This window comes from Zootoca vivipara, chromosome 4 (genome assembly GCF_963506605.1).
Source record: "Zootoca vivipara chromosome 4, rZooViv1.1, whole genome shotgun sequence".
Taxonomy (NCBI): Eukaryota; Metazoa; Chordata; class Lepidosauria; order Squamata; family Lacertidae; genus Zootoca; species Zootoca vivipara.
Window position 1 is genome coordinate 78066989 of NC_083279.1, and position 25950 is coordinate 78092938.

Here is a 25950-nt window from a genome sequence, read left to right on the forward strand (position 1 = left end):
ATCTTCAATTCGGTGTCTGGGGTGCTTGTCTGGAAGCACAATCAAGGCAGACCAGGCCAACCCAACAGTGAAGAGGTGAGGCAAGGTGACAAGGGTCATTAGGTCACATGGTCTGACATCAGCTTCATCTACTCTGCAGAGACAAATTGCTCAGGCTGAGGAAACAGAATCTAGGGATTTAGAAACGTCAAGTGAAAAACCTGTTGGTGCCCTGCCTTGCATTGCCTGGCAACTGCTGAGTCAGCAAGCCGCAGGATCTGCTTCTGACCCAGCTGCATTGGCGACACCCAAGCGGAGCAGATCCCTGGCAAACAGCTCCCTCTTCTGACAATTTGCTGTGGTGGCACAGAGAGAAAAGCACTTGAGTCGGACTCTGAAAGATGCCCAACCCTGTTGCCTTGTAGTGAGCCCTTGCATGAGTGCTTAACTGTGCTTAAGAACATAGGAAGAGCCAGACTGGATCCAGCCAAAGGCAGCATCCTGTTCTCATAGTGGTCAACCAGATGCATCTGAGAAGACCAAAAGCAAGACCCAAGCACAACAATGCTCTCCCCTTTTATGATTCCCTGCAACTGGTATTCTAGAGGCAAAATGCCTCTGACAGTGGAGGTAGATCCATAGCTAGTGATTAGCATTTTAAGTCTGCAGAGTCTGCAGACTCTGATTTTTCTCCTACGAGTTTGTACACACTCATTTTGTTGTTTGAGAGAGAATCCAAGGTTTCTGGTGACATGTCTTCCCTTCTGGTTAGCGCTCTCCTTGCTGTAGGACTATTATGTGTGATGCAGCTGTGTCACAGTTGTGAGTAGGTTGTCATGTGTCAGAGAACAGTCCTCTATTTAAAAGAGACTTCTGTCTGAAGAGCTGCCTAGTCCAAATTTTAAATTGTTTGTTGTTTTCAGAACATGGTATTGATTCTGAGGATGATGTCAGCACTGAAGCAAAGAAACCATTAAAATATGAATTATGTTTGTGCTTTGATTTGTGGAACATCAGGCAAAAGTCCCTGGATCTCTGACTTCACGTCCCACAGAAGCCAGGGATGTTTTTTTCAGACCTATGCTGGCCATTAAGGCTGCATACACAACCTAGATAGATAGATAGATAGATAGATAGATAGATAGATAGATAGATAGATAGAAGATCGATAGATGGATGGATGGATGGATAGATAGATAGATGGTAGATAGACAGACAGACAGACAGATGATAGATAGATAGATAGATAGATAGATAGATAGATAGATAGATGATAGATAGATAGATAGATAGATAGATAGATAGATAGATAGAGATAGATAGATGATAGATAGATAGATAGATAGAGAGATAGAGAGATAGAGAGATAGATAGATTAGATAGATACTTTATTGTCATTGTACATAGTACAACGAAACTGAATGCCATCCTATAAAAACAAAACAAAAACACAATTACAGCCACACCTACACATACATACACACCCACGCATACACACACATGCATTTAAATCACAGTTAAAGTACACACAGTTAAAGTACGTTTCCTGGGAAATGTTCCTTATATTTATTCCTATGAACAGCAAGAAGGTCTCATTCCATGGAGGCTGCTCCATTAAGGTGAATGGGGCATTGCCCCACCAAGGACAATCTGCCCTCAGCCAGCCCCCCACCTCCCTCCCTCCTTACTTCCAACCAATCCAGGGGATGTCACTGGCTGGCTGTCAACTCCTCCTCGTTAGCCTCAGTGTTGCCTTTGTAGAACTCATCAGCTAGGAGATTCCGGTTGCCTCTGCCTCTTGTTGCCTCTGACTTCACCAGCCATTGGTTCTGGCTTCATTTCCTGTTGGCTGCTCTGGTCTCCTGCTCCACCAATCCCAGGGGGCACCAGCCTCCCCTGGCCCCACTAACTTCACTTTCAAGTAACCACTCATAGGGCTGAGCTCTTGGAGGAAATGGAAGCCCATTCTGCTTTCCATGCATTGGATCGATCTCCACCTGCTACCATACCAAATTACTGCCTCTGCTGCTACAGCTAAAGTTGACCTACGCAGTGGTCTTAAGTTTAGGATTTAGCATTGTACATTGAGAATCTAAAGCCATTTCCCTCAACCTGGTGCTTTCCAGGCATTGCTGGACTACAGCTCCCATCAGACCTTAAGTCAGCAAGGTCAGTGGTGATGGGTGATGAGAGTTGTAGTCCAAATCTCTGAAGGTTGGAGGAGGCTGATCCTAAAGCCTAAAGCATGGACTCAACCGCCCTTCCCAGTATAGGCAAATAATAACTACACTTCTGGTGCTGTCGCATTTACAGACAAATACAGCTCTTCCGAAAAAGACGCTCTAATGACTGAACTCAAGATGATGACTCGCATTGGCAGTCATGAAAACATTGTGAATCTACTTGGAGCTTGTACCATATCAGGTAAGGAGCTGGACAGCCAGTGGTCAAAGCCATCTACTTATGCTAGACCCTCCAATGTGACCTCTTTTTGCCTGGGTTGAGTTCCCAAATGTAGAATTAGCATTGGCCTGTTGTGCTTGTAGCTCCTGTCCAATGGAATGAAAATTCACATTTAGGGGATCTGCTGAGTCTTTGATGGAACTCGGGAGACCATAGCTCAGTGGCAGAGCACCTGCTTTGCTTGCAGAAGGTTTCAGGTTCCACTTCTGGCATGTCCAGTTAAGAGGATCAGGCAACAGGTGTTGGGATAAACTTCTCTCTGTCTGAGACCCTGGAGAGCCACTGCCAGTCAGAGTAGACACTGCTGGGCTAGATGGCTATATAGACCTTTAGTCTGATCTAGTAGACAGCAGCTTCCTATGTCCCAAATGGCCTTTCTGCTGTAACTACTAAGAGTAGTAGTAGTAGTAGTAGTTATTAATTTCTTATACCCCACCCATCTGACTGGGTTGCCCCAGCCACTCTGGGCAGCTTCCAACAAAATGCAGGAAAAAAACACCACCACCAGCAGCAGCAACAACAACAAACATCAAACATTAATAGCTTCCCTAACAGGTTGGCCTTCAGAAGTCTATGAAAAATTATATAGTTGTTTAGCTCTTTGACATCTAATGGGAGCGCAATCCACAGGGTGGGTGCCACTACCAAGAAGGCCCTCTGCCTGGTTCCCTGTAACTTAACTTCTCGCAATGAGGGAACTGCCAAAAGGCCCTTGGGGCTGGATCTCAGTGTCCGGGCAGAACGATGGGGGGTGGAGACGCACCTTCAGGTATACTGGGCCAAGGCTGTTTAGGGCTTGAAAGCTCAACACCAACACTTTGAATGGTGCTCGAAAATCTACTGGGAGCCAATGTAGATTTTTGTGGGACTGGTGTTATGTGGTTCCAGAGGCTGCTCCCAGTCACTTCCTTTTTCACTGTTTGCTATCTGGTATCTGAGTAACAGATGTTTGTTTGTTTGTTTGTTTGCTTGCTTGCTTGCTTGCTTGCTTGCTTGCTTTTAAAAACTGTTTCCAGGACCAGTTTACTTGATTTTTGAATACTGTTGCTATGGAGACCTTTTGAACTACTTGCGGAGCAAACGAGACAGATTCCACAAGACCTTGACTGACGTCTTCCGACAGCACAATTTCAGCTTTTACCACAATTTCCCACAGTACACAAACTCAAGGTAAGGAGCACTGAGCCAGTTGTGGCTTGGGCAAAGTGATGCGTTAGAGGCCCTTGTGTGCCAAGCAAAGGGGGAGGGAATAGTGCCGCCCGCTCTCCTTGGCGGGGCTGTGGCACGCAAGGAAGCTGCCAAGGCAGCTTTCTCATCCCGGCCACTGCAGCTCCATTCGCGACTTAATACGATATAGTTTGAGAACCACATCTGCATGGAAAAGCCACAAAGAGATTGGCTGCTTTCATTTCTGCTGTGTATTGCACCTGATCAAATTGAAAGTGTCTCAAATCCTCTTTCAAAGACTCTGCTGTTTAAATTGAACGCATGCTATACTGATGAATTCTGCAAGTGAAAAATTCTAAGTACACCACCATCCAAATGTTTATTTGTAAAAAATAATGATGTGTTTACGCAGATTTTAATTTCTATTTATTTGGTGTTCATTTTATTTATTTGTGTTTATTCTTATGGATGTCATTTTTACTATAGCAATCCCTTTTTCTTAAAAAAAAAATCTTTTTCAGAAATGAAAATATACTAAGAAATGGATCATATATTCCAAAGGATGACTTTGGAAACACATCTGTAAAAAAAGACTTCGATTTGGCCTCTAAACTGTGCAGAATTGCCCTGCTTGCTGAGGAAGGTGAGAAATCAAAGTCTCCTTTTGGGTTGTAATTGTGGGCTTTAAAAAAAAATGGTCTGAAGTAATGTAGTCATTTGGTGAACACTGCTAGTAACAGAAACTCAAGCCCTAGAGAAATAAAGCCCTTGCCATTGTTTTTCACTTGTAGAAGGAATGAAATATGTGAACAGGGGAATAGATGATGAAGAGGACCTCAATGTGCTGACTTTTGAAGACCTTCTCTCCTTCGCATATCAAGTTGCCAAAGGAATGGAGTTTCTGGAATCAAAATCAGTAAGCATGATGTGTGAAAATTTGTTCAGATGATAAAGAAAACAAAAATGTACCCAGTGGTCCAAATCCTCTTCTCCTCTCCAGCTGGATGTTCCAGCTCAGAACTAAAAAATAAAAGAAATCATACTTAATTAGAAATTGACTTTCATGAGAGAAATATGTTTTTCTGGTGGGTGGGTGTAAATACTAGGACTAGCCCAAACATTAGGCAGAATGAGATGTTTGCCTCAGGTGGCAGATGTTGTGAAGCAGGGAATGCTGGCGAGATGTTGGAGGACAGTTCCATGTACCGTGTTTCCCCTTTTTAAAGGCGTAGTCACAAAGTAAGCCATGGCAGCATTTTTAAGCAGTTGCGAAAGATAAGACATACCCCGAAAATAAGACATACCTCCATGCCGTGTATGAAAACTAACACCCTCCTTATGGCCACTACTGGCAGTAAGATGTTGCTGAATTAGACTGAGATCCTATTTAAGTGACTGGATTTTAAAAGCGTGACCGCCGAGCGCACCAGCCAGCCAGCGAGACCCAGCCAGCCAGTGGGGCCTGGAAGCGGCTGCTGTTGTACCGTAGTGGTGAGCGCGCGGAGCGCCCGGCCGAGGAGGTCTGCCGCCCCGACGCCCGGAACCAGCTGCTGCAGAGCGGAGCACACTGCAGCGCCGAGCGAAGTGACAGAGCCAGCAGTCTCGCCTCCGCCCGGCTGAGGAGGCCTGCCGCCCCGACGCCCGGAACCGGCTGCTGCAGAGCGGAGCGCTCTGCAGTGCCGAGTGCTCGGAGCGCCCAGCAGCACCGGGCGGAGCGACAGAGCCAGTAGCCTCACCTCCGCTCGGCAGAGCGCTCAGCAGTTCAGAGCACCCGGCAGCGCCGGACGGAGTGCCAGAGCCAGCGGCCTCGCCTCTGCCCGGCCAAGGAGGAGGCTTGCCGTCCCGCTGCCCAGAACCAGCTGCTGGAGCGCGCGGAGCGCTCAGCAGCTCGGAGCACCCAGCAGAGCCCTTGCCCCTTTCTTTTTCCGTCAGGCTTGTCTTAAAAGGGGCGCAGTGGAGAAAACGCCTTTAAAGGGCGATCGGAGGGGGATGCGGTGGGAAGACGGGAGCGCGCACCCGATGGGGGCTTTCTATTTCATTATTTCATTATTTATTTATTTTTTAAATTTTTTTTGAAAAACCTTTATTGCTTATTAAAATTACAAAAGAAAATACATGTATTTTCTATTTCATTATTTAATAGGGTTGCCATATTTTGCAAAAGCAAAAAAGAGGACGCATTTGGCAACTCCTGTTTTTAATTATGGATCGCTATGACGACTCTGCCTGTGATAAAGAGGACGTGTCCTGGAAAAAATAGGAGACATGGCAACCCTATTTATATCTATATTTGCTCCATTGGTTAGAGCATGGTGCTGATTATTCTTCATTGCAGAGGGTTGGACTAGATGATCCTTGGGGTCCCTTCCAACTCTTCGATTCTATGATCATCTGGAGGGACACAGGTTTTCCCGTCACCGATGGAGAAGACCTGTGAACCTGAACACCTGGGAATATAGTGCTGTACAGCTGGAAGGGGTCCCCCAAGGGCCATCCAGTCCCACCCTCTGCAATAATGCAGGAATCACAGCTAAAATAATCCCCATCAGATGGCAGTCACAGCTGGAGAAGCCTTGGCCATCCAAACCTGGGTTTAAAAACCTCCCATGTAGGAGAGTCCAAGCTCAATAGCACCTCAGAGCGCTGAAATCTTTGTGCATGCATTGTATTGTTCTAATACATACAACAGCCTTGTCAGGTAGGACAGAGCTCAGCAGCGCTGCGCGTAGCGCCCAGCAGCACCCTGAGCCAGCGGCCTGGCCCGGCCGAGGAGACCATAAGACACCCCACCAAAAATAAGCCACCCTGTGTTTTTTTAAGGAAAAAAAGTTATAAGGCGGTGTCTTAAAAAAGGGGAAACACGGTAGTTCACAAAGCCTGCCTTATGTCGTCTAAGGAAGACTGGTGCCCTCAGGAGGTTACTGTCCCATCACCTGCCTAGTCAGCTTCTTCACGTGGAATAAGGGTGCTTTCTTGCCCTTTGCTTCAGGCATCAGAATGTTTTGGGTTAGTTCTTGTTGTTACCACACTTGCTTATGATGTATCTCTCTGGAACAAAAATGGCTAGAGGGGAATTGAGAGGAACCTCTTCTCTCTGCTGCTGTGGCTCTTCTCTGCCAGAGGAACGCTGCTGCCAGTTCAGCAGAGCTGGCTCAGAAATATTTGACCAAATACACAAGAACACAGTGTGACTAACTAACATTTGGTCTAGGTAGCAGAATGCCCCAGTAAGCTCCCCAAGAGGGACTAAGAATGCCAAAGCCAGCGCTCTTCTTTCTAAATGAGGTAAAACAAAAGGCAAATTGTAAACTGAAGGCTTGTCTCGGAAGGAGACAGGAGGTTTAGATGGAGAGGTGAGATGCCAGTGAACTAAGAACAGCTGTGTGATGATGCCCCAGTGTTTGTAGGGAAAGGGGGGAGGGAAGCGTTGAAAGTTGGAATGTTGATGGAATGAGAGAGAAGAAAGATGGAGGTGTTTACCTGTCCTTCTGTTATTGTCTGCCTAAAACATGTCAAAGAGTTGTTGTTGTTGTTGTTTAGTCGTGTCCGACTCTTCGTGACCCCATGGACCAGAGCACGCCAGGCACTCCTGTCTTGCACTGCCTCCCGCAGTTTGATCAAACTCATGTTCGTAGCTTCGAGAACATGAATGGGGAAGCAAAAATCCTCAAGGGCAAAGTAATTCCAAAAGGAAGGGAAGAAGAGCAAGCATTTCCTGGCCATCACAGAGGTTTTGCTGCACAAGGACTGTGGGATTACGGGGTGCAAAGACGGATGTCTTTCGGTGGGATTTCCAAGAGTTAATCAAACTTGAAATCGCTTGGAATGCGTCTAACTCAGTGCTGTCGTACACTAACTGGCAGCAGCTCTCCAAGGTTTCAGACCGGAGTAGCTGGAGATGCTGTGGGTTGGGACCTTTTGTATGCAGAATATGTGCTCTGCTACTGAGCTATGTGGTCCTTCCTGTAGCTCAGTAGCTGTAGCCCCCAACAGGGGAGCAACAAATAATTGTTCTGCTGGAGTGTATCTATTTGGCAGTCATTAAAGGCTATCTTTGATTCTGCAGTAATGATGCAATGCTATATATGGAAACCATTTGAACTGTGTTCTGAATTTTGGTGCCCAGTGTTTATATATCATTGGGATGGGAAATTAATTTCTGCCTTTAACATGGGATCAGGTCAAGGTACTCTTCCTTTTGCAAATGTAAGTCTTATGCAAAACAAGGGGGATAATGCCCTCCAGGAGGAGCAGAGTGCGGCAGGTGTGCTTGCCCAGACAGCGTCACCCTCAAAAGAGCATGTCGGAGATAAATGGTGCATTGCTCATCTTTTTGGAGGGTCAGCCAGCAATCTCCCTTTGAAAATACTCGTGCAAACCTTGTGAACTTCCATCAAGTGAAATGTGACTATCGGTATTACTGTATTTCGTACAATTTCCCTCCAGCACATAAAACTTTCAGTGAACTGATTGGCATTATCTTTCAGTTCCTTCTTTCTAAGATTTATTGCTTGTAGGCTCACCCACTTTTGGTTGTTGTTGCTTTAAAAAAGAGGATGTGTGCCCTCCAAGTGCTGGAGAGGGGAAGCACCGCATAGACCATGAACAGGGAAACGGGGGCCCTCCAGATGAGAACATTGGAGCAGAAAAAGCTCCTTTACACCAAGCCAGACCATTGGTCTATCTAGTTCAATGTAGTCTACACCGGGGATAGGGCCCTCCAGGTGTTATCTGATTCTACATCCCATCATCCTAGGCCATGGGCAGGGCTGGACAAACCATTAAGCAAAATAAGCACATGCTTACAAACCCTCCAAGTGTCCCTATTTTGGCATATTATTTTAGCTGCGAAAGGTGTTGGCTTGGAAACAATCAGGGACTTAAGTGTTGTTCTTCGGCTGTTGTGAAACAGGGCGTGAAGCAAACTCACACCATTCTCCCTTGACAGTGTGTTCACAGGGATCTCGCTGCCAGGAATATTCTAGTCACTCACGGGAAAGTGGCAAAAATCTGCGACTTTGGACTTGCGAGGGACATAGAGAATGATTCAAACTATGTTGTCCGAGGGAACGTAAGTAGATGCTTTTGGCAGACTCTTTTCATAGCTTCATGCTAATGGTGTTCTGTGCGCCAAAGCCTCTTTGTAGGTACAGATTCCCTTGCTGGGTTTGCTAGAACACACATGTCTGCTTTCTTCCTAACTTCCTCATGAAAGGGACCCCTGCTGGATTACACTAATTGCCTATAAATCCCATTTCCTGTTTGCTGCAGATGCTTCCAGAAAGCCTGCAAGCAGGACAGGAAGGCAATTGCCTTCTTCTCCTGTCCTTGTCCAACAGCAGCTTATAGCATGATGTCTTTGAACCTGGAGGCTGCATAAAGCCATCTGTCTGAGGGCACCTTCACACAGAAAGTGCTTCCTTGCAGGAAATCCTCAGTGTAGCTCATCACACACACACACACCCCAAAGATATTTCTCTGTGTGTTCACACACAGTGGGAAGACATGCTTGAGAAACTTTTCATATAGGGAACTGATCAAGTCTGAAGCAGCCCTGGTTATCTGTTTTTTAGGTGTTACAAATCGGGTCCTCCCTTATAGAGGGCACGTGTTGTGGTGAGACCTGGCAACCAGACCCTGTGTTGTGGGTGGGTAAGATTGGATAACCACAACACCCAGTTGATAGGTCCCTTGATGCAGGGTTTAATCGGGCCAATGGGACGCAGGCTAAACGTATCAAGGGACCTATATATGCCCATGCATATATATGCCCATGCACGTGACCCGGAACTTCCTCTTTTGGTGCGCCCACCTCTCCCTATTTTGAGGGTTTTTGTGATTGACCTTGCTATGCCGTCGTGTGTCATCTGTCGTTGGAACAGGGGCACGGTAGGACTTTCCCCCACTTGGCTGATTGGCTGGTGCCATTTGGGTTTTGCCTGCCGCGTAGCAAATCGTCACAACTTGTAAGGTTGCGGATAGGCTCTGGTTCAGGTGATAGGGATGGGGGAACGCGCTAGTCATCCCTATGTGAAGGGTATTCCATTAAAGGAATCCAGGGACTCAATGGTTTGGTCAACCTTGTGAGGGTGTTGTGCCCGTGCCTGAGTCAGGGGGACATCCGGGTGGTGGACATATCCTGTTCCTGGCTTTCCGCCTATCTGGGTGTTCACCCTAGGCTGACCTATGCTGGAACCCTGGGTCAGCGCTACCTGCAACGGTGCAGGGAGCTAGTCTAACCAGAGCCTATGCAACCACTCACTTCCTGTAATCAATGAAGTTGTGGCCTAAATTCTGCCAAAAACCAAACCAAAATTTGAGTCTTGTCTGAATTTATTTAAGGGGGAGGTTTAAAGGTCTGAACACGCAAACAAGAGCAGCTTCAGCAGCATCATGTGAAAATCCTAGTTCCTACTCTAGTTCCATTATGCTTTGCATGTTCTGCCTCAAAGGCCACAACTACCCTGTTCCCAAGCAGATATTCCTCTGAAAATGAAGTCCATGCATACGAATTGCTACACTTTGCACAGTATTTCTTCTTCTTTTTCCTCTGATGTGTGGAAGTTTTAGTGCAGAAATGATTTTTCCCCTTTCCACTTCCTACAGGCTTGTTTACCTGTGAAGTGGATGTCTCCTGAAAGCTTGTTTCAAGGGATTTATACTATTAAGAGTGATGTCTGGTCTTACGGAATCTTACTGTGGGAAATATTCTCTCTTGGTATGTTCTGGATTATGTTGCCTATTTCAGCATTAAGGAGGGCCCAGAAACAAGGGGTGGCATAAAATTTGGTTCAGTTTGCATTACCGTAAATGTGGACTTGCCTCGTGGGCGCATTCCAAAACAATATGCAAAAACAGCCATCCTTCAAAATTCTCTGAAATTTCCTAGCCAGGTAGTGTTTTCAGAAATGCATATACTAAGGTGGGGGTTCATAGACAGTGGTCCACAAGCTTCATTCAAAACGTCCACAGCACATCTGTGAATTTGGGGTTGAAGACTGGAAATGGAACATCCACTGTATTAACGGTGCGTGTGGAATTTTAATTGTATTTTTATTGCTTCTCTTATTTCTTACATTGCATTTTATTGTATTACAATTTGAATTGGAATTCAATAAAATACAACATATGAAGTAAAAGCAAGAAAACTCCAATTAAAAATTGTATAGCATCCAGCACCATGCATTACGATTGTTATAATAGGCAGAAAAATCATTAAGTTCCCCCCCCCCAAGCCTCAGCAGTGTTCAAGTGGTCGTCGGAGGGTGGGGAGGTTTGGGAATCACTCTACTAGGTTAAAGTGTGGAGGAAAATAACTTACAGAACACGTTATATTAGGGGACGTATGCTTTCCAAAAATGTGTGTGTTAGGGGAAATTGGATACAAAAATGTGTACATTGGGAGAAATTGACACTAATATGTTGATTAATCTTCTTGAGTTGTTGTTTTTAAATAATAATAATGATGATGATAATGATAATAATATTTTTTTTATTTATACCCCGCCCATCTAGCTGGGTTTCCCCAGCCACTCTGGGTGGTTTCCAACAGACATTAAAATACAATAATCTATTAAACATTAAAAGCTTCCCTTTTTGTCTCCTAAAAGTCTGGTAGTTGTTTCTCTCTTTGACATCTGGTGGGAGGGCGTTCCACAGGGCGGGTGCCACTACCGAGAAGGCCCTCTGCCTGGTTCCCTGTAACCTCACTTCTCGCAGTGAGGGAACCGCCAGAAGGCCCTCGGTGCTGGACCTCAGTGTCCGAGCAGAACGATGGGGGTGGAGACGCTCCTTCAGGTATACTGGACCGAGGCTGTTTAGGGCTTTAAAGGTCAGCACCAACACTTTGAATTGTGCTTGGAAACATACTGGAAACGTAAATAACAAAACTGATGTGGAAATATGGAGAAATGAACTCAGTGATGTGGGTGCATTAGGTTACATCCTGGCTGGGGATTATTATTATTATTATTATTATTATTATTATTATTATTATTATTATTATTATTACACCATAATTTAAAGCACATGACTTTCCTCCAAATAATACTGGGAACTATAGTTTGTTGGGGCATTAGGAATTATAGCTCTAGGAGGGGCAAACCCCAGAATTCTGTATTGATTTGTTATGGATATTTGTTGTTGTTGTTTAGTCGTTTAGTCGTGTCCGACTCTTCGTGACCCCATGGACCAGAGCACGCCAGGCACTCCTGTCTTCCACTGCCTCCCGCAGTTTGGTCAAACTCATGTTCGTAGCTTCGAGAACACTGTCCAACCATCTCGTCCTCTGTCGCCCCCTGTTGTATGTATGTTTGTATGTAATGCCAATAAAAGGTTTGATGATGATAAATGTACTGTGTATATGCAGTCATGAATTGTGCGAAGAAGGGTGCGACAAGCCTGTTTTTCAACATCCACTTTATCACTCTTCACTTCTCGCATCTTTCTGTTTTAGGTGTCAATCCTTACCCTGGAATACAAGTGGATGCAAACTTCTACAAGCTAATTCAAAGTGGATTTAAAATGGACTGTCCGTTTTATGCTACAGAAGAAATGTAAGCATGGGGTATGAATAATGAGGGCTGGGAAGGGGCAGGATTCTGCCCAGGCACTATTTAGGGATGCCATGGTACATTTCCCCCTTCCTACCTTCCCCGTGCTTCCAATTTATTGTTCTTCAGGACTACCAGTATCTATGATCATCTCACTAGTTCTACATACTGGCTACTGTTAGAAACTATTAAGTAGGCATAAGTGCTGGATATGCAAGTTAAGGGAACAGAGGAATAATAATAAAAACTGACCTGTGTTACACATTCTGGGACACACACACACACCAATCTGCTTTCCCTGTTTGTACCATTGGTATACATGCACTGATAATGCTGTGCAGACATCATTTCACCTTATTGAATTGCCCCTTGTGAATTGCCCCTTGCTCCTGTCCCCAGCCATGGTGGAGAGCTGCTTAGAACTTAAACCAACATATCCAGTTTGGGAGTGTTTTGGATAATGGGTGTGGGACTGAAACCACATAAATGTTTGCAAGATCTACTTGAGAGCATTGCTTCCGATGGGTGCCATGAGATTCTCAAATACTGTATATGAGATGGCCAAACAAGTTAATTGATAACATGGTGGAGATGTTAAAGCAGGCACATTAACTTAACAGTTTTCATGCTTTGGGGTGTTGTCTTAACGAAGTGCCTTGAGTCTGGGCTGCAGGTGAAGTTCTTTTGATCCTAGGATCTTTTAAAAGCCCAGGCGTACGTGTATTATGGGACACATTCATATCCCAATTGCCTGGCTTTCCCATAGAAAATGCTTTGGGAAATCATTTCATACCACCACCACCACCCTCTGGTTTTGTTGTTGTCTTTGCAGATATTTAATGCTGTGTTCCTGCTGGGCTCTGGACTCCAAAAAAAGACCATCCTTTTCACAGCTGCTTTCCCTCCTGGCCTGCCAGCTGGCTGAGGCAGAAGGAGCAGTAAGTAAGATTTGCAAACAAGAACATTTTTCTTCTCTTTTTTCCCCCTTTTGCATTTTTTTAAGGGGGTGGTGGTTTAAAACCTATTAATAGCACCCATGGCAAAGGACTGTGAATGATGTCCCCAGCTGCTCGCTCTAATCTTCAGAAAGAACCGTCTGTTGTTTTCCCCCAGGGAGATCTCCAGAATGTCACCATGATTCTGGCGTTCTTCTCAGCTGTTGAGAGAGAGAGAGAGAGTGCAGCATTTTTGGAAAATATATTATTGAGTGTTTTCAGGAGAGCACTGCAGAAATGTGAGACTCCAGTGAAACCTCACATCCTTGTTTGGCCTCCAGGCCTCTCTTTGGCCATGCCTCCACCTCACTCACCCAACTGCTCAACGCCCTACTTTTGAGTGTTTCTGCCTATGGTTGTGCCTCTCGCTTGTCTGCTTACAGAGACGGAGGGTCTGTGGTGTCTGGTGTCAGAGGTGGTTCTAAGGTAGTGCGACCAGTTCAGCTACACTGGGTGCTGTGCTGCAGAAAGCACCACAACACTGCTGTAGAATGGAGCGTGAGGGGGGGGGGGGCGGCGGCGGCAAATTTTAGTGTCTCACAGGGCACCACTGAAATGTGAGAGTCCAGAGTCCTCCACTGCTGCTATCCAGTGGCACTGGAGGTACGGAAGCAGAGAGACCAGGAGCAGGTGGAGTCTGAGCCAGTGGTGGAGTCTCGCCCACCGACTGGTGAGAAAGGCCGATGGGGTTTGGCTGAGGGCAGGATGAGGTTGTCACATATGCCCGCACGGATCTGCTTCCACCATGGAGGGTCTAGAAACTGCTGGCTTTTCTGTGATGGGAACATAGCCTATAGAACAGGCATCCCCAAACTTGGCTCTCCAGCTGTTTTGGGACTACAACTCCCATCATCCCTAGCTAACAGGACCAGTGGTCAGGGATGATGGGAATTGTAGTCCCAAAACAGCTGGAGGGCCTAGTTTGGGGGTGCCTGACATAGAACAATGGTAAGAGTCACATTTGTTGCTCCGCCCACTTTTTACCTCTGGCTCCAACCGCCACTGGTATGTGGCCCCCAGAAGGCGGTCTAGGAGGGAATGTGGCTCTCATGCTGAAAAGGGTTTGCCATCCTTGTACCAGCCCTCTTCAGCCAAACACAACTGGAATCCCACACAGGAAGTTCAAGGGAGGAACCGGAAGGGACAGAGATATTGGGGGTGGAGCCAGCCTGAGCAGACCAGCATTCTCTTCAGGCATGAGATTAACTCCTCTTTGTTGCTTGTACTATTTTACCTACATCTCAGTAAACTAAATGGGATTTGTAAACCACCATGCATACCAGAAAGTGTTGTGGATTTGTAATTACTGCTACTATTTCTGTTACTGTCTACTGCTAATAATAATAATAATGGCAATTCATTATTTGCTACCTCTTATGTTCCCGTCCTAAATTATAGGCATGTCCAACGGGGAAGAGTGAGATTTCTGAACACGTATCGAGTCCAAAGCCACATATCCCAGTTCACATGGGATAAGAGAAGCTGAACCACTTCAATTCACCATCCCTACTCTGGATACAGATGCTGCAAGGGAGAAATAAGACTGATGCATTATTTTATATAAAAAGCCATATAAGCTGAATGTATTGAAAGAGAGGTTTGTTTGTTTGTTGCCTTCGCTAAAGAGGCCAGATTTGCTGCTCCTTGCCCCTGAATTTCTCGTGCTCATTTCCATGATCCAACTTTTCCTTTTGAAATGAAATTTTCCTCCCCTTTCAGGAATCTGGGTCAAAAGTGAGAGCACACTTTTCACAAGCATTGTTTTGAACCTGGTGTGTCTGCAGCCTCCAGGGGCTGTGGTTAGGAAATGAAACTCTTTCCTTTCACAAATGTAACTGAAGTCAAACATTCCCATTGTATTTTTGGTTGTGCTTAAAGCAGAAGTAGAGAGTTGGAAGTTATTTGTCATGAGAGGCTCCATACATGAATGTACAGTATAGTGGCATTATCTTAACACTTGCTGTGCTAATAATTCAAAAAAGCTTGGATCAGGACATTCAGACCACATCATAAGAAGTGTTGCTGTAGGCAGACTCTCTGATATATGCCGGAGTGGCCAAGCTGCTTGGCACATTTGGATTTTGGGGTGAGTGCCACGGGCTCTCCACCCCCTTTTTGTGAGCAGGGGCTTCCTCTGTAAGGTCTTCATCTTATTACCATCATTGGGGCATTTGAATTTCATCTGATCAAGATGAGGCAAAGGCTTTCTTCATAGACTTTGTGTGGCTTGGCAGGATGAAGGAAAGAGAAAATGAAATTTAATTCTCATCAGTGTTGCTTACACCCAGGTTACTTGGTCAGAACAATTATACCATCTTAGGAAATGGAAAATCCAGGACAGAGGAGCTGCCATATCTAAGCCCTGCCAAGATTGTGCAAACCACGGCGGAAGCTGGGGCGGTGGGTTGACAGTTCCCCCCTGGGCAGTTCTGGTTCTCATCAGACGGAAATTCTCCAAGCCAGCACTGGTATGGTTTTGTTGCCATTCTGAGGCCATGCCAGGAGAACGAGGGGACTCTGGATCCAGTGGGTCCCAAGCTCTGCCCCCAGCATGCTTCCTCAACTGTGTCATCAAAGCACCAGCAGAGGAAGGTGGGCTCCCTCTCTTACCCATGGAGAGGGAGATTAGCTGTATCCTATTGCCAGGGCTGGCCCACCCATGTGGCAAGCTGAGGTCACCGCCTCAGGCGGCAGAATCCACAGGGACAGCAGGTCCTGCTGTCGAACTTCCCCCCTTCCTGATGTACAGCTTCCCTTTCTCCTTCTTCCCTGGTGGGGAGGACACATCATTTTGGGGTCCACCTCACATGCCAAAATGTATTGGGCCAGCCCCGCCTCTTTCCCCTCTGGGATATCCTCTCAGAGATTTAAAATCATGGGTAGGCAAACTAAGGCCTGGGGGCCGGATCTGGCCCAATTGCCTTCTAAATCCGGCCCGCGCATGGTCCGGGAATCAGCGTGTTTTTACATGAGTAGAATGTGTTCTTTTATTTAAAATGCACCTCTGAGTTATTTGTGGGGCCTGCCTGGTGTTTTTACATGAGTAGAATGTGTGCTTTTATTTAAAGTGCCTCTGGGTTATTTGTGGGGCATAGGAATTAGTTCATTCCCCCCCCCCAAAAAATATATAGTCCGGGCCCCCACAAGGTCTGAGGGACAGTGGACCGGCCGCCTGCTGAAAAAGTTTGCTGACCCCTGCAAACCTTAAAGCACAGCTAGGAGTTGTAGTCCAGCAACATCTGGAGGGCTGCTGGTTCCCAGTCTTTAAAAGCTCTTTGGGATTTTTCTATCCTTATTTTGACTTAGTAATTTTATTTTGATGTGTTTTAATTTTTTGACATTCTGTAGCTTTGTAGATAATATTTGGTTTTTAGATATGTTCCTGCTGTTTCATGCTAGCACTGCCCTGACTATTAATTATTATTCCATTTTTCTATTTTGTTTTATTGCACACCTTGTCTGGAAAGGCAGTATCCAGTTTTTAATAGAGAAATGTCCTTTAAAATGTGCTGTTTAATCATCAGGTAGCCATGCTTGCCGCTACTGAATGAAATGTCTGCTGAAATATTGATACAGATACTTGATATATATTTGAAATAAAGATGTCGTCTTTTTGTTTTGTTTTGGTCTTCTTGGTTCCTGAGCTTTCCGGTCAGTTTTGCCATTTCAGCAACAAAGAATGGGAATTTTTTTTATAATTTATCTTGGAGACCACTGTAAGCAGATGAAAACATTAGCAGGATTACAATAACACTTGTAATATACCAAGTACTATGGAGACAATGGAGTAATATAAAATATAGATTGCGGGAAAGGATGCAGTTGAAAAGGTCTAATAATAGGAGCCATGGAGAGGAGGTGGGAAGCCCAGAGATTTGGAGGAATCTGTAAATGTGGATGGTTGTATTATTATTTTATACTTGTAAAATCAAATAAAAATTATTTCCAAAAAAAGAGATGCAGGTTTTCCCCCCAGTGTGCTATGTTATTTCTCAATGCAATTCACTTCTTTGGGGAAACGGAGGAATGGAAAACCCCAGGGCTCACTGGAAGAGATCAAGACATTTGTGGCTTGCTTGTGCATGTACTGTGGGACGTGGGTGGCGCTGTGGGTTAAACCACAAAGCCTAGGGCTTGCCGATCAGAAGGTCGACAGTTCGAATCCCCGCGACGGGGTGACCTCCCGTTGCTCGGTCCCAGCTCCTGCCAACCTAGTTTGACGTGAAAGCACATCAAAGTGCAAGTAGATAAATAGGTACCGCTCCAGCGGAAAGGTAAACGGCATTTCATGCGCTGCTCTGGTTCGCCAGAAGCGGCTTTGTCATGCTGGCCACATGACCTGGAAGCTGTATGCTGGCTCCCTCGGCCAATAAACTGAGATGAGCGTTGCAACCCCAGAGTCATCCGCAACTGGACCTAATGGTCAGGGGTCCCTTTACCTTTACCTGTGCATGTACTAAGTCCAGAGATGGTCCTAGAGATGGCAAACTCCATCATTTCAAAAGGTCTCCTTAGCCCAAGGATTGGGGACCGACTGCATTAAGAACATGCTGGATCAGGCCAATGTGCATCTAGTCCAGCCTCCTGTTCTCACAGTGGCCTGTGGGAAACCAGCATGCAAGATCAGAGCACAAGAGCCCTCTCCACTCATGTGGTTTCCAATAAATGGTATTCAGAATTGTTACTACAGCCAACATGGCTAGTAACTATTGATAGCCCTCCCATTGAATTTGTCTAATCCTTTTGTAAAGCCATCCAGCTCTGTGGCCATCCATTTATCCTGTGGGAGTGAGTTCCATAGTTTAACACTGCAGTGCACAAAGAAGGACTTCCCCCCCATTGGTCCAGCATGGTCAATGATTAAGGGTGGTGGCAATTTTAGCCACTAAGGTTCCCCAGCCCTGCTTTAACCCATCTTCTTCTCCAAGTTGGGGCAGCAGCAGCAGAGACTCAATCACAACTCACCTCTAAAGCATCAGGGCTGGCTGAATCACACCTCTGGTGATAAGGTGCCATCCAATTAGTAAACCACTGCCACTAGGGTACTCTGCGTTTGGTTTTCCAATTACAAACACGAGGTGGAGCTGTAAGCTCATTTTTTTGTAGCTGGGTATTTTTGCAGAACGCTGGAAAAATAAACGTGTCTTGTTTGCTTTCCAATGAGAGCAGAACCAATTTGGGTAGAAGTGAGATATTCTGAAGCAGAATCTCCTAAGTAGAATTTGCTCTCAGAAATGCGTATTTTTGTATTTTCTTGATTCAATTGTTTTCATTCTTTTCAACTCCGGATGCTACCAGAGAGACACAGCAGGAGACCTTGCCAAACTGACTTTTGGTGTGCGAAATTTTCTTTCAGTCCTCATTCCAAGTGGTAAGGAAAATGTCAGCCCAGGACATCCCACAGGTGTCCTAATCCTGCACTCTAACTGCCACATCACACTGCCTCTAAGTAGTATGTACCATATAGTCACACACACACAAACCCCAAACATATTGTTGTACCGTTATAAGTTTGTTGTTGTTGTTGTTGTTTAGTCGTGTCCGACTCTTCATGACCCCATGGACCATAGCACGCCAGGCACTCCTGTTTTCCACTGCCTCCCACAGTTTGGTCAGACTCATGTTGGTAGCTTCGAGAACACTGTCCAACCATCTCATCCTCTGTCATCCCCTTCTCCTTGTGCCCTCCATCTTTCCCAACATCAGGGTCTTTTCCAGGGAGTCTTCTCTTCTCATGAGGTGGCCAAAGTATTGGAGCCTCAGCTTCAGGATCTGCCCTTCCAGTGAGCACTCAGGGCTGATTTCCTTCAGAATGGAGAGGTTTGATCTTCTTGCAGTCCGTGGGACTACTTAGAGGCTATTGTAGTTAAGCTAAATATAAATTGTTTAACTAAATAAAATAAAATAAAAATTCTGAAATTAACAAATGTATTCCGGTCTTAATTTTTTTAAAAAGAAAACATATATCATGTGCTATGCAAATTTCTTTTTTAAAAAAATAATAATAATCCTAGCTTTGGATGCGGCAAAGTCATGAATGTTATAATTCCTCCAAGGAACTCAAGAGGCCTCATGTATGCTATCCTCACAACAAGGTAAGGTTCACCCAGTGAACTTTGTGGTTGAGCTGGCAAACCGCTGGCCTAAAAGATACAAGACCCTAAGACTATAACCTTTATTAGCCTGCTTGTGGAGCCCTGTCTACGAGAGCCAAGGAAATGCAATTTACTTTAAAAATTAGCTATTATGCAGCTGTACTAAAGGAAAAGTGTGTGTGTGTGTGTGTGTGTGTGTGAGAGAGAGAGAGAGAGAGAGAGAGAGAGAGAGAGAGAGAGAGAGAGAGAGAGAGAGAGAGAGAGAGAGAGAGAGAGAGAGAGAGATCTTTGGCTTCACATAACATGCACATATTCTGGGGAAGTTACTCTTACTTGCAGATGTAAGGGATAAAACGCCTTATTTGTATAAAAGTAGGTGGAACATGAAAAGCAGGGTGGGGAGACTGGTTATGTCCTTACTAAAGGCCGTGGTCAGGATGCCAGGGAACACATAAGTGGATGCAAAACTGGTTTTTCTTAAACCTCATCCTTGAAAGTTTTTCTTTTTAAAAGGTGCTCCTAAACTCCTCTTTAAATCCCTCCAAATTCTAAAAGCTTGCTGGAGATTTGGAGAAAGGGGTTTACACAGAGGGTGAAATTGTGCATAGAGACTCTGCCACCTCTCCCGCTCTGAATAGCTCTAATGAAAAATCCTCAAATATCTTCGGTTTAGAGACCAGCTTGAAGGTTCTAGAGGAGCACCTTATGATAAGTGTCGCATTTACACCACACGTCTAAAGCACACTAAAGGCACATTTAAAGTACAGGCAGACACGTCTTGTCCGATCTCGCCCAATGAGTTGTGTCTGTGTTTTTGGCCATAGATTTCAATGCTCAGGTTTAGTCACTCCACCTATATTTACCATTCTGCTTATTGCCTAGTGCTTAGTAGTAAAACACTGGGTTATGTTTTCGGAAACAACGGAAACAACGGAACACCAATGAAGAAAAGAGACAAAGGGATATTTCAACTCCTAGAGGACTATCTGGAGTTAATGTGAAATGGTGAAATGAATTGGTGAAATTACAAAGCTGTAGTTAATGCTGAGCAGTAAATGGAGGTTATGTGCTGAGCTGGGCGGCATGGCAGATTATGACCTGGGTTCAAATCCCAGCATAGCATTGGATTCACCTGGGCAAGGTACTGTTTCCTTTAGCACAATTGTATGTGTGTCTTCTAAGAATCATAGAACTGTAGAGTTGGAAGGAACCCTAAGGGCCATTTACAGTAGCCACCACCTGCAATGCAGCAAAGTACATCCTATGGTACACAGTGGGAGTCAAGGACCACTGATGATGCTGACTGAGGTTTATAGAGACTGGAGATGAGCAGCAGTTCCCCCATCCCTGATGTATACAGTCAGTATGTCTAGAAGAGTGTAGGGAATGTGGCTGCAAGTCCCACCCCCATAAACATGTTGATGCCTCTGCAACCAGTATGAACACCTCTATAATAATAATAATAATAATAATAATAATAATAATAATAATTTATTGTTTGTACCCCGCCCATCCGGCTGGGTTTCCCCAGACACTCTGGGTGGCTTCCAACAAAGATTAAAATACATTGAAATGTCACACATTAAAAACCTGCCTTCAGATGTTTTCTAAATGTCAGGTAGTTGTTTATCTCTTTGACATCTGGTGGGAGGGCATTCCACAGGGCGGGTGCCACTACCGAGAAGGCCCTCTGCCTGGTTCCCTGTAGCTTTGCTTCTCGCAGCGAGGGAACTGCCAGAAGGCCCTCCTCGGAGCTGGACCTCAGTGTCCGGGCAGAATGATGGGGGTGGAGACGCTCCTTCAGGTATACTGGGCCGAGGCCGTTTAGGGCTTTAAAGGTCAGCACCAACACTTTGAATTGTGCTCGGAAACGTACTGGGAGCCAAGGTACTGAGAGCCTGTCTATGTCTTGGACAGGGACTGTGACTTTTCCAAGATCTGTCTTTAGCTGTTCAAAAGGAACTATCTGCTGCTAGGTTCAATAAGTCATAGGAGACTTGGAACAGCACACCATTTTCCAGATTATAGCCATGCGTGAACCACAATTATTAGTCACAGAATGCAGAAATCTTGTTCCCCAGTGCCTTACAGCCCCCTCCTCCTGACATTATTGCCTCGTCCATGCATAGAGACTACCAAGCTGCTCCTGCCTAGCTGTCTCTGAGTGCTGAACTGGTAGCATTTCAGGGGGGAAGCTACCTTAATTGGAGGTCCTGGCTTTCACCATTCTACCTATCTAGCAACCTAAACTTGGTTTCCAGGCCCTCAAGACTATGTTGCTCCAGGTCATTGGTGCCAGCATACACCATGGGCACTGACAGCTCCTCAGCAGCACCATCTACCAGGCTATCTAGATGAGGCACAACATCCTTAACCTTCGTACCAGGCAGACAATTCACCCTGTGGTCTGTATGCCCACCACACACCCAACTATCGATGTCTTTATTGATTAACTACCAGGATCCTTCCACCCCTTGAAGTATCCTCAGCACAAAATGATACAGCTCTTTGTCCCCAAAGGAGCAGGTCCCTTCCAAAGTAACTGTGGTGCCCATCCTCAGAGCGACGCTCTCCTCCCCCAGACCCTCATTCTCCCTGAGAGCAGGGGAGCTATCATTATGGGAGTGAGACACAGCTGTAATGTCCCTGAAAGTCTCATTCACGCCCCTCCAAGACTGTCTCCATATATATATATATATATATATATATATATATATATATATATATATATAGTGGTTTGTTGTTGCTGTTGTTGGTTTGTGGGGTATTGCATGTTGAGGGGAGAGTTGTCTAGTGGTGGTTGTTTTTCTGGTCTGTGTTTTATTTATTTTTTCGGGGGTGGCAGGCATTTTTTACCTGTTGCTTGCAGGAGAGTTGGTTCTGAGCATCAACAGGTTTCCTTCTGTGAAATGGGTATTTTATTAGATTTCCAGATGTGCCTCTGGGCCCAAGAAAAGTTTGGGGACCCCTGTAATACCACCTCACTCTGCTGCATCTGGAAACCAGGCCTCAGTTGTTGCCTGAGGAGTTTATCAGGCTTGGCTGTCAAGCTGTGAGCTCTCCTTTTGTGTGGAACATCCTTCAAAGGAAGTTCAATTGAAATCCAGGGGGCTTCACTTCCTGGGAAATGAGCTTAGGCCGAGGGTGTCATAAACTGCAGAAAACAACCTGGAACTTCTTTCTGGGAGGGAGGGATCTGCCCTGGGGGAAGGGGCTTGCTCGTTCTTTCTCTCTCTCTCTTTTCCTTTTTGGTTAAAGCTCTTTGACAGAAGACTGAAGATTGGGTGGAGTTGAACTGTTACACTGATGATCATCCAACAAGTTTCTCCTTCAAGTTGGTTAGCTATCCAACTTGTTTATCATCTGCTCCCTTGCTAAATTCAGTTTGGGGAGAGCTGCGTTTTTCTGGGAGAAGGCAATTTGCACTGAGCACGTGGAAACCTCTGTATGGAGAAACCTCTGACTTTTGCAAGGATGTTGTTGTTTAGTCGTTTAGTCATGTCCGACTCTTCGGGACCCCATGGACCAGAGCACGCCAGGCACTCCTGTCTTCCACTGCCTCCCACAGTTTGGTCAAACTCATGTTGGTAGCTTCGAGAACACTGTTCAGCCATCTTGTCCTCTGTCGTCCCCTTCTCCTAGTGCCCTCAATCTTTCCCAACATCAGGGTCTTTTCCAGGGAGTCTTCTCTCCTCATGAGGTGGCCAAAGTACGGTATTGGAGCCTCAGCTTCAGGATCTGTCCTTCCAGTGAGCACTCAGGGCTGATTTCCTTCAGAATGGATAGGTTTGATCTTCTTGCAGTCCATGGGACTCTCAAGAGTCTCCTCCAGCACCATAATTCAAAAGCATCAATTCTTCGGCGATCAGCCTTCTTTATGGTCCAGCTCTCACTTCCGTACATCACAACTGGGAAAACCATATTTAACTATACAGACCTTTGTCGGCAAGGTGATGTCTCTGCTTTTTAAGATGCTTTGCAAGGATAGCCTGTTGTAAAAAGAAAGAAAGATAAGAGTCATATACATTGCTCCACCCACCTTTGCCCCTAGCCCCGCCCATAAAAAGTGTGTGGCCCCTGGAAAGTTGTCCAGTAGGGAATGTGGACCTTGGTTTGAAAAAGGTTCCCTTTCCCCAAGTCATACTGACATAATACTCCCTGGAGAGTGGGTCATTATGAACTTTATAGTAGATTATTTTTTTTGTGGTTAAAGAAACAGATATGTGTATCGAAGGTGAGTTTGGCATAGTGGTCAGAGTGTTGGACTAGGACCTGGGAGACCAGGGTTCCAATCCCCACTCAACAATGAAGCTCACTGAGTGACCTTGGGCCAGTCCCTGCCTCTCAGCCTAACATATCTCACAGGGTTGTTGTGCAGATTTAATGAGGAGGGAGATAACCATGTACACTGCCTTGAGCTCCTTGGATTAAGAATGTGGGATATAGGCAATAAATAAATTCGGCTTCAGAAGCCAAAAACTTGCGGGGAGGTGAGGTACTAAGAGACACCTTCACTGTCTTCTGACTTATATGCCTTCTTCTGGGCCAAATAAATTAAATATGCTCTCTCTCTCCTTCTCTTTTAGTGTAGGTTTGTTGAGCTCGCTAATTTATGCCCAACTGTGCCAGCTCCATAACCAATTTGCTTCTCCTCCTGGATGAGCAGGCCCTGCGATCCCAGAGGCGTGTATTTCAACAAGCCTAATATCGTCCCCCAGGATAAAAGTATTGGCTTATTCTGCAACATAATCTACATCAAAGCCCTGGGGGTAGCCGTCTTGAAAAGGCCCAAGATGCTTTTTAACTTCTTATCTGGCCTGTGCTTAGGGGGAGCCATAAATTCCACAGGCTCCTCTTCCCACAAGCTCCCTCCTTTTCTTCTCCTCTTCCTAGGCCACCAAAGGCATTGAGGGAGTGGTTCAAACATAGAACTTGCAAACAACCCCCCCCCCAAGGGAAGTGGGGGAGGAAGAGAGGGAGGGAGGGGAAGACAGCCCCAGCGAGCTCCCCTGAGCTTGCCGCCACTGCTGGGCATTGGCACGTGAAAAAATAAAACGGAATATCCAGGGTAACTAGGAGCCTGGGATGCAAATACTCCCCTTCCCTAAATAAATCTCCCCACCCCTATACCTAAGCAGGGCATCCTTCACAATATTCTGTGCAAACAGGGAGGTCCCATTGACTGGTGTTGACTGGTGGGCAGGATGAGAAACGGTTGTTCTCCGTATCTCCTGAAGTTAACTTTTCTTAGGATATTCTAAGCCAACGTCTAGAGTGTGCAGAACAGGGAAGATGGGAATAAGGCAGCTTCCCTCCTCTGTGTGACAGGCCATGTTCTGTTGTCATTCTTCAGTCTTGCTACTTATTTACTTATAAAAAATATTTATATACCGCTTTGGCACAAAAATATATCAAAGCGGCTTACAACAGCAAAAAATATGTTAAAACCATAGAAAGAAAACAGAGTTAAAAACAAAAAGTTAAAGACAGAGATCAGTAACCCATTTTTGGGGGGAGGGGCTCTTAATTGCCTGCATTGGCCTGGCAGAATGGGAACGTTTTTAGCAGGTGTTGGCACAGAAGGTGCCCAATAAATTACTTTTTTAAAAAAAAAAATGCATGCCAGAAACACAAAAGCCTTTCCTTTAAAAAGCAGGAGGGGTAGTCTAACTGCCTTGCATGGATAACCTTAGTTATTCTGAGATATTAAAAAAGACCAAAAATGCTCTTAAAATACACCAGTGGTCTGATGTGCTTTTTGCGATTTCATCTTCATATCCAACTGTAGGACTTTAAGTGTTGCCGAGAATCTTGCATTTTATGCAAGAAGGCAAAGGCTGACTGATGCCTGCCTTCACCCCACTATGGCTCCCCTTTATGACATACACAGCCCAACAAGACAGCAACAAGAATCCACCCATAGCATACGAATCAATCTGGCTTATCTGACCCAACAAGTCGTCTTCATCCCCCCCCCCCAATACAAACAAACCCCACTGCAGACAACCACAGACAACCAACCACACCCTGCCCCTAATAGTACCTCTCACTACCAAGGAAATGTGATAAACGAATAGAACCTACCCAGTTGACGTGGACACAAAACCCCACAAGTACACTATATAAAAGAATACAAGCATCACCACACCACCCCTCCTCTCCCCCATCTTCTTCCTCAACCTCAACCTGCACTCAACACCAATGTCTCACAACAAATGTAACTGATTTGTAAGAAATACTGTACAGCCTGAAAAAAGAGACAAGGCATGTACTTTCGTAAACTAAGAAAATCTTTCATAAAAAAATAATTTTTAAAAAAAAGAAGGCAAAGGCTAACTTCATGTGCTTTTATTCAACAACTTGAGGACTACAGACTTACATTCTTGACACAAGGTTGTTAAGTTTTTACAACGTAACTTCGTTTTCAAGTCCATTAAATTGAAAACACATTTTGCTATAGTTGTGTGTGCTGGAAATTGAAAAGGGATTCTAATTTGATGAAGAAGGCACATAACTCATAAATTGTATGCATGTCAGGAGGCCACGGTGCAGAGGGGGAGCTATTCCAGATGCAAACTCCCCACCCACCAGTTGAGGAGTTTAGAAACTCAATTTGCTTGGATTGTGAGTATATCATGTGTGAAGGTGTCTGTAGGCTTGGGTTTGAGAAGGAAACTCTGAGAGCACCAATAGTAGCAT

General features: G+C 45.3%; 1 protein-coding gene across 4 annotated transcripts in view; it reads left to right on the forward strand.

Moving 5' to 3' along the window:
* The window catches only part of FLT3 (fms related receptor tyrosine kinase 3), a 53986-nt gene extending 38296 nt beyond the window's left edge, over positions 1-15690 (forward strand). For 3 of the 4 annotated variants that reach the window (XM_035116308.2, XM_035116309.2, XM_035116310.2), the window contains exons 16-24: positions 2293-2403; positions 3459-3612; positions 4131-4252; positions 4401-4525; positions 8558-8680; positions 10216-10327; positions 12065-12164; positions 12994-13099; positions 14555-15690. In XM_035116308.2, coding sequence (XP_034972199.2) covers positions 2293-2403; positions 3459-3612; positions 4131-4252; positions 4401-4525; positions 8558-8680; positions 10216-10327; positions 12065-12164; positions 12994-13099; positions 14555-14632 — 1031 coding nt within the window. In that variant the 3' untranslated portion in view covers positions 14633-15690. Of the gene's footprint in view, positions 1-2292; positions 2404-3458; positions 3613-4130; positions 4253-4400; positions 4526-8557; positions 8681-10215; positions 10328-12064; positions 12165-12993; positions 13104-14554 lie in introns of all 4 variants that reach the window. The other variant, XM_035116312.2, reaches the window with a different exon arrangement.
* Positions 15691-25950: the final 10260 nt, after the last annotated feature.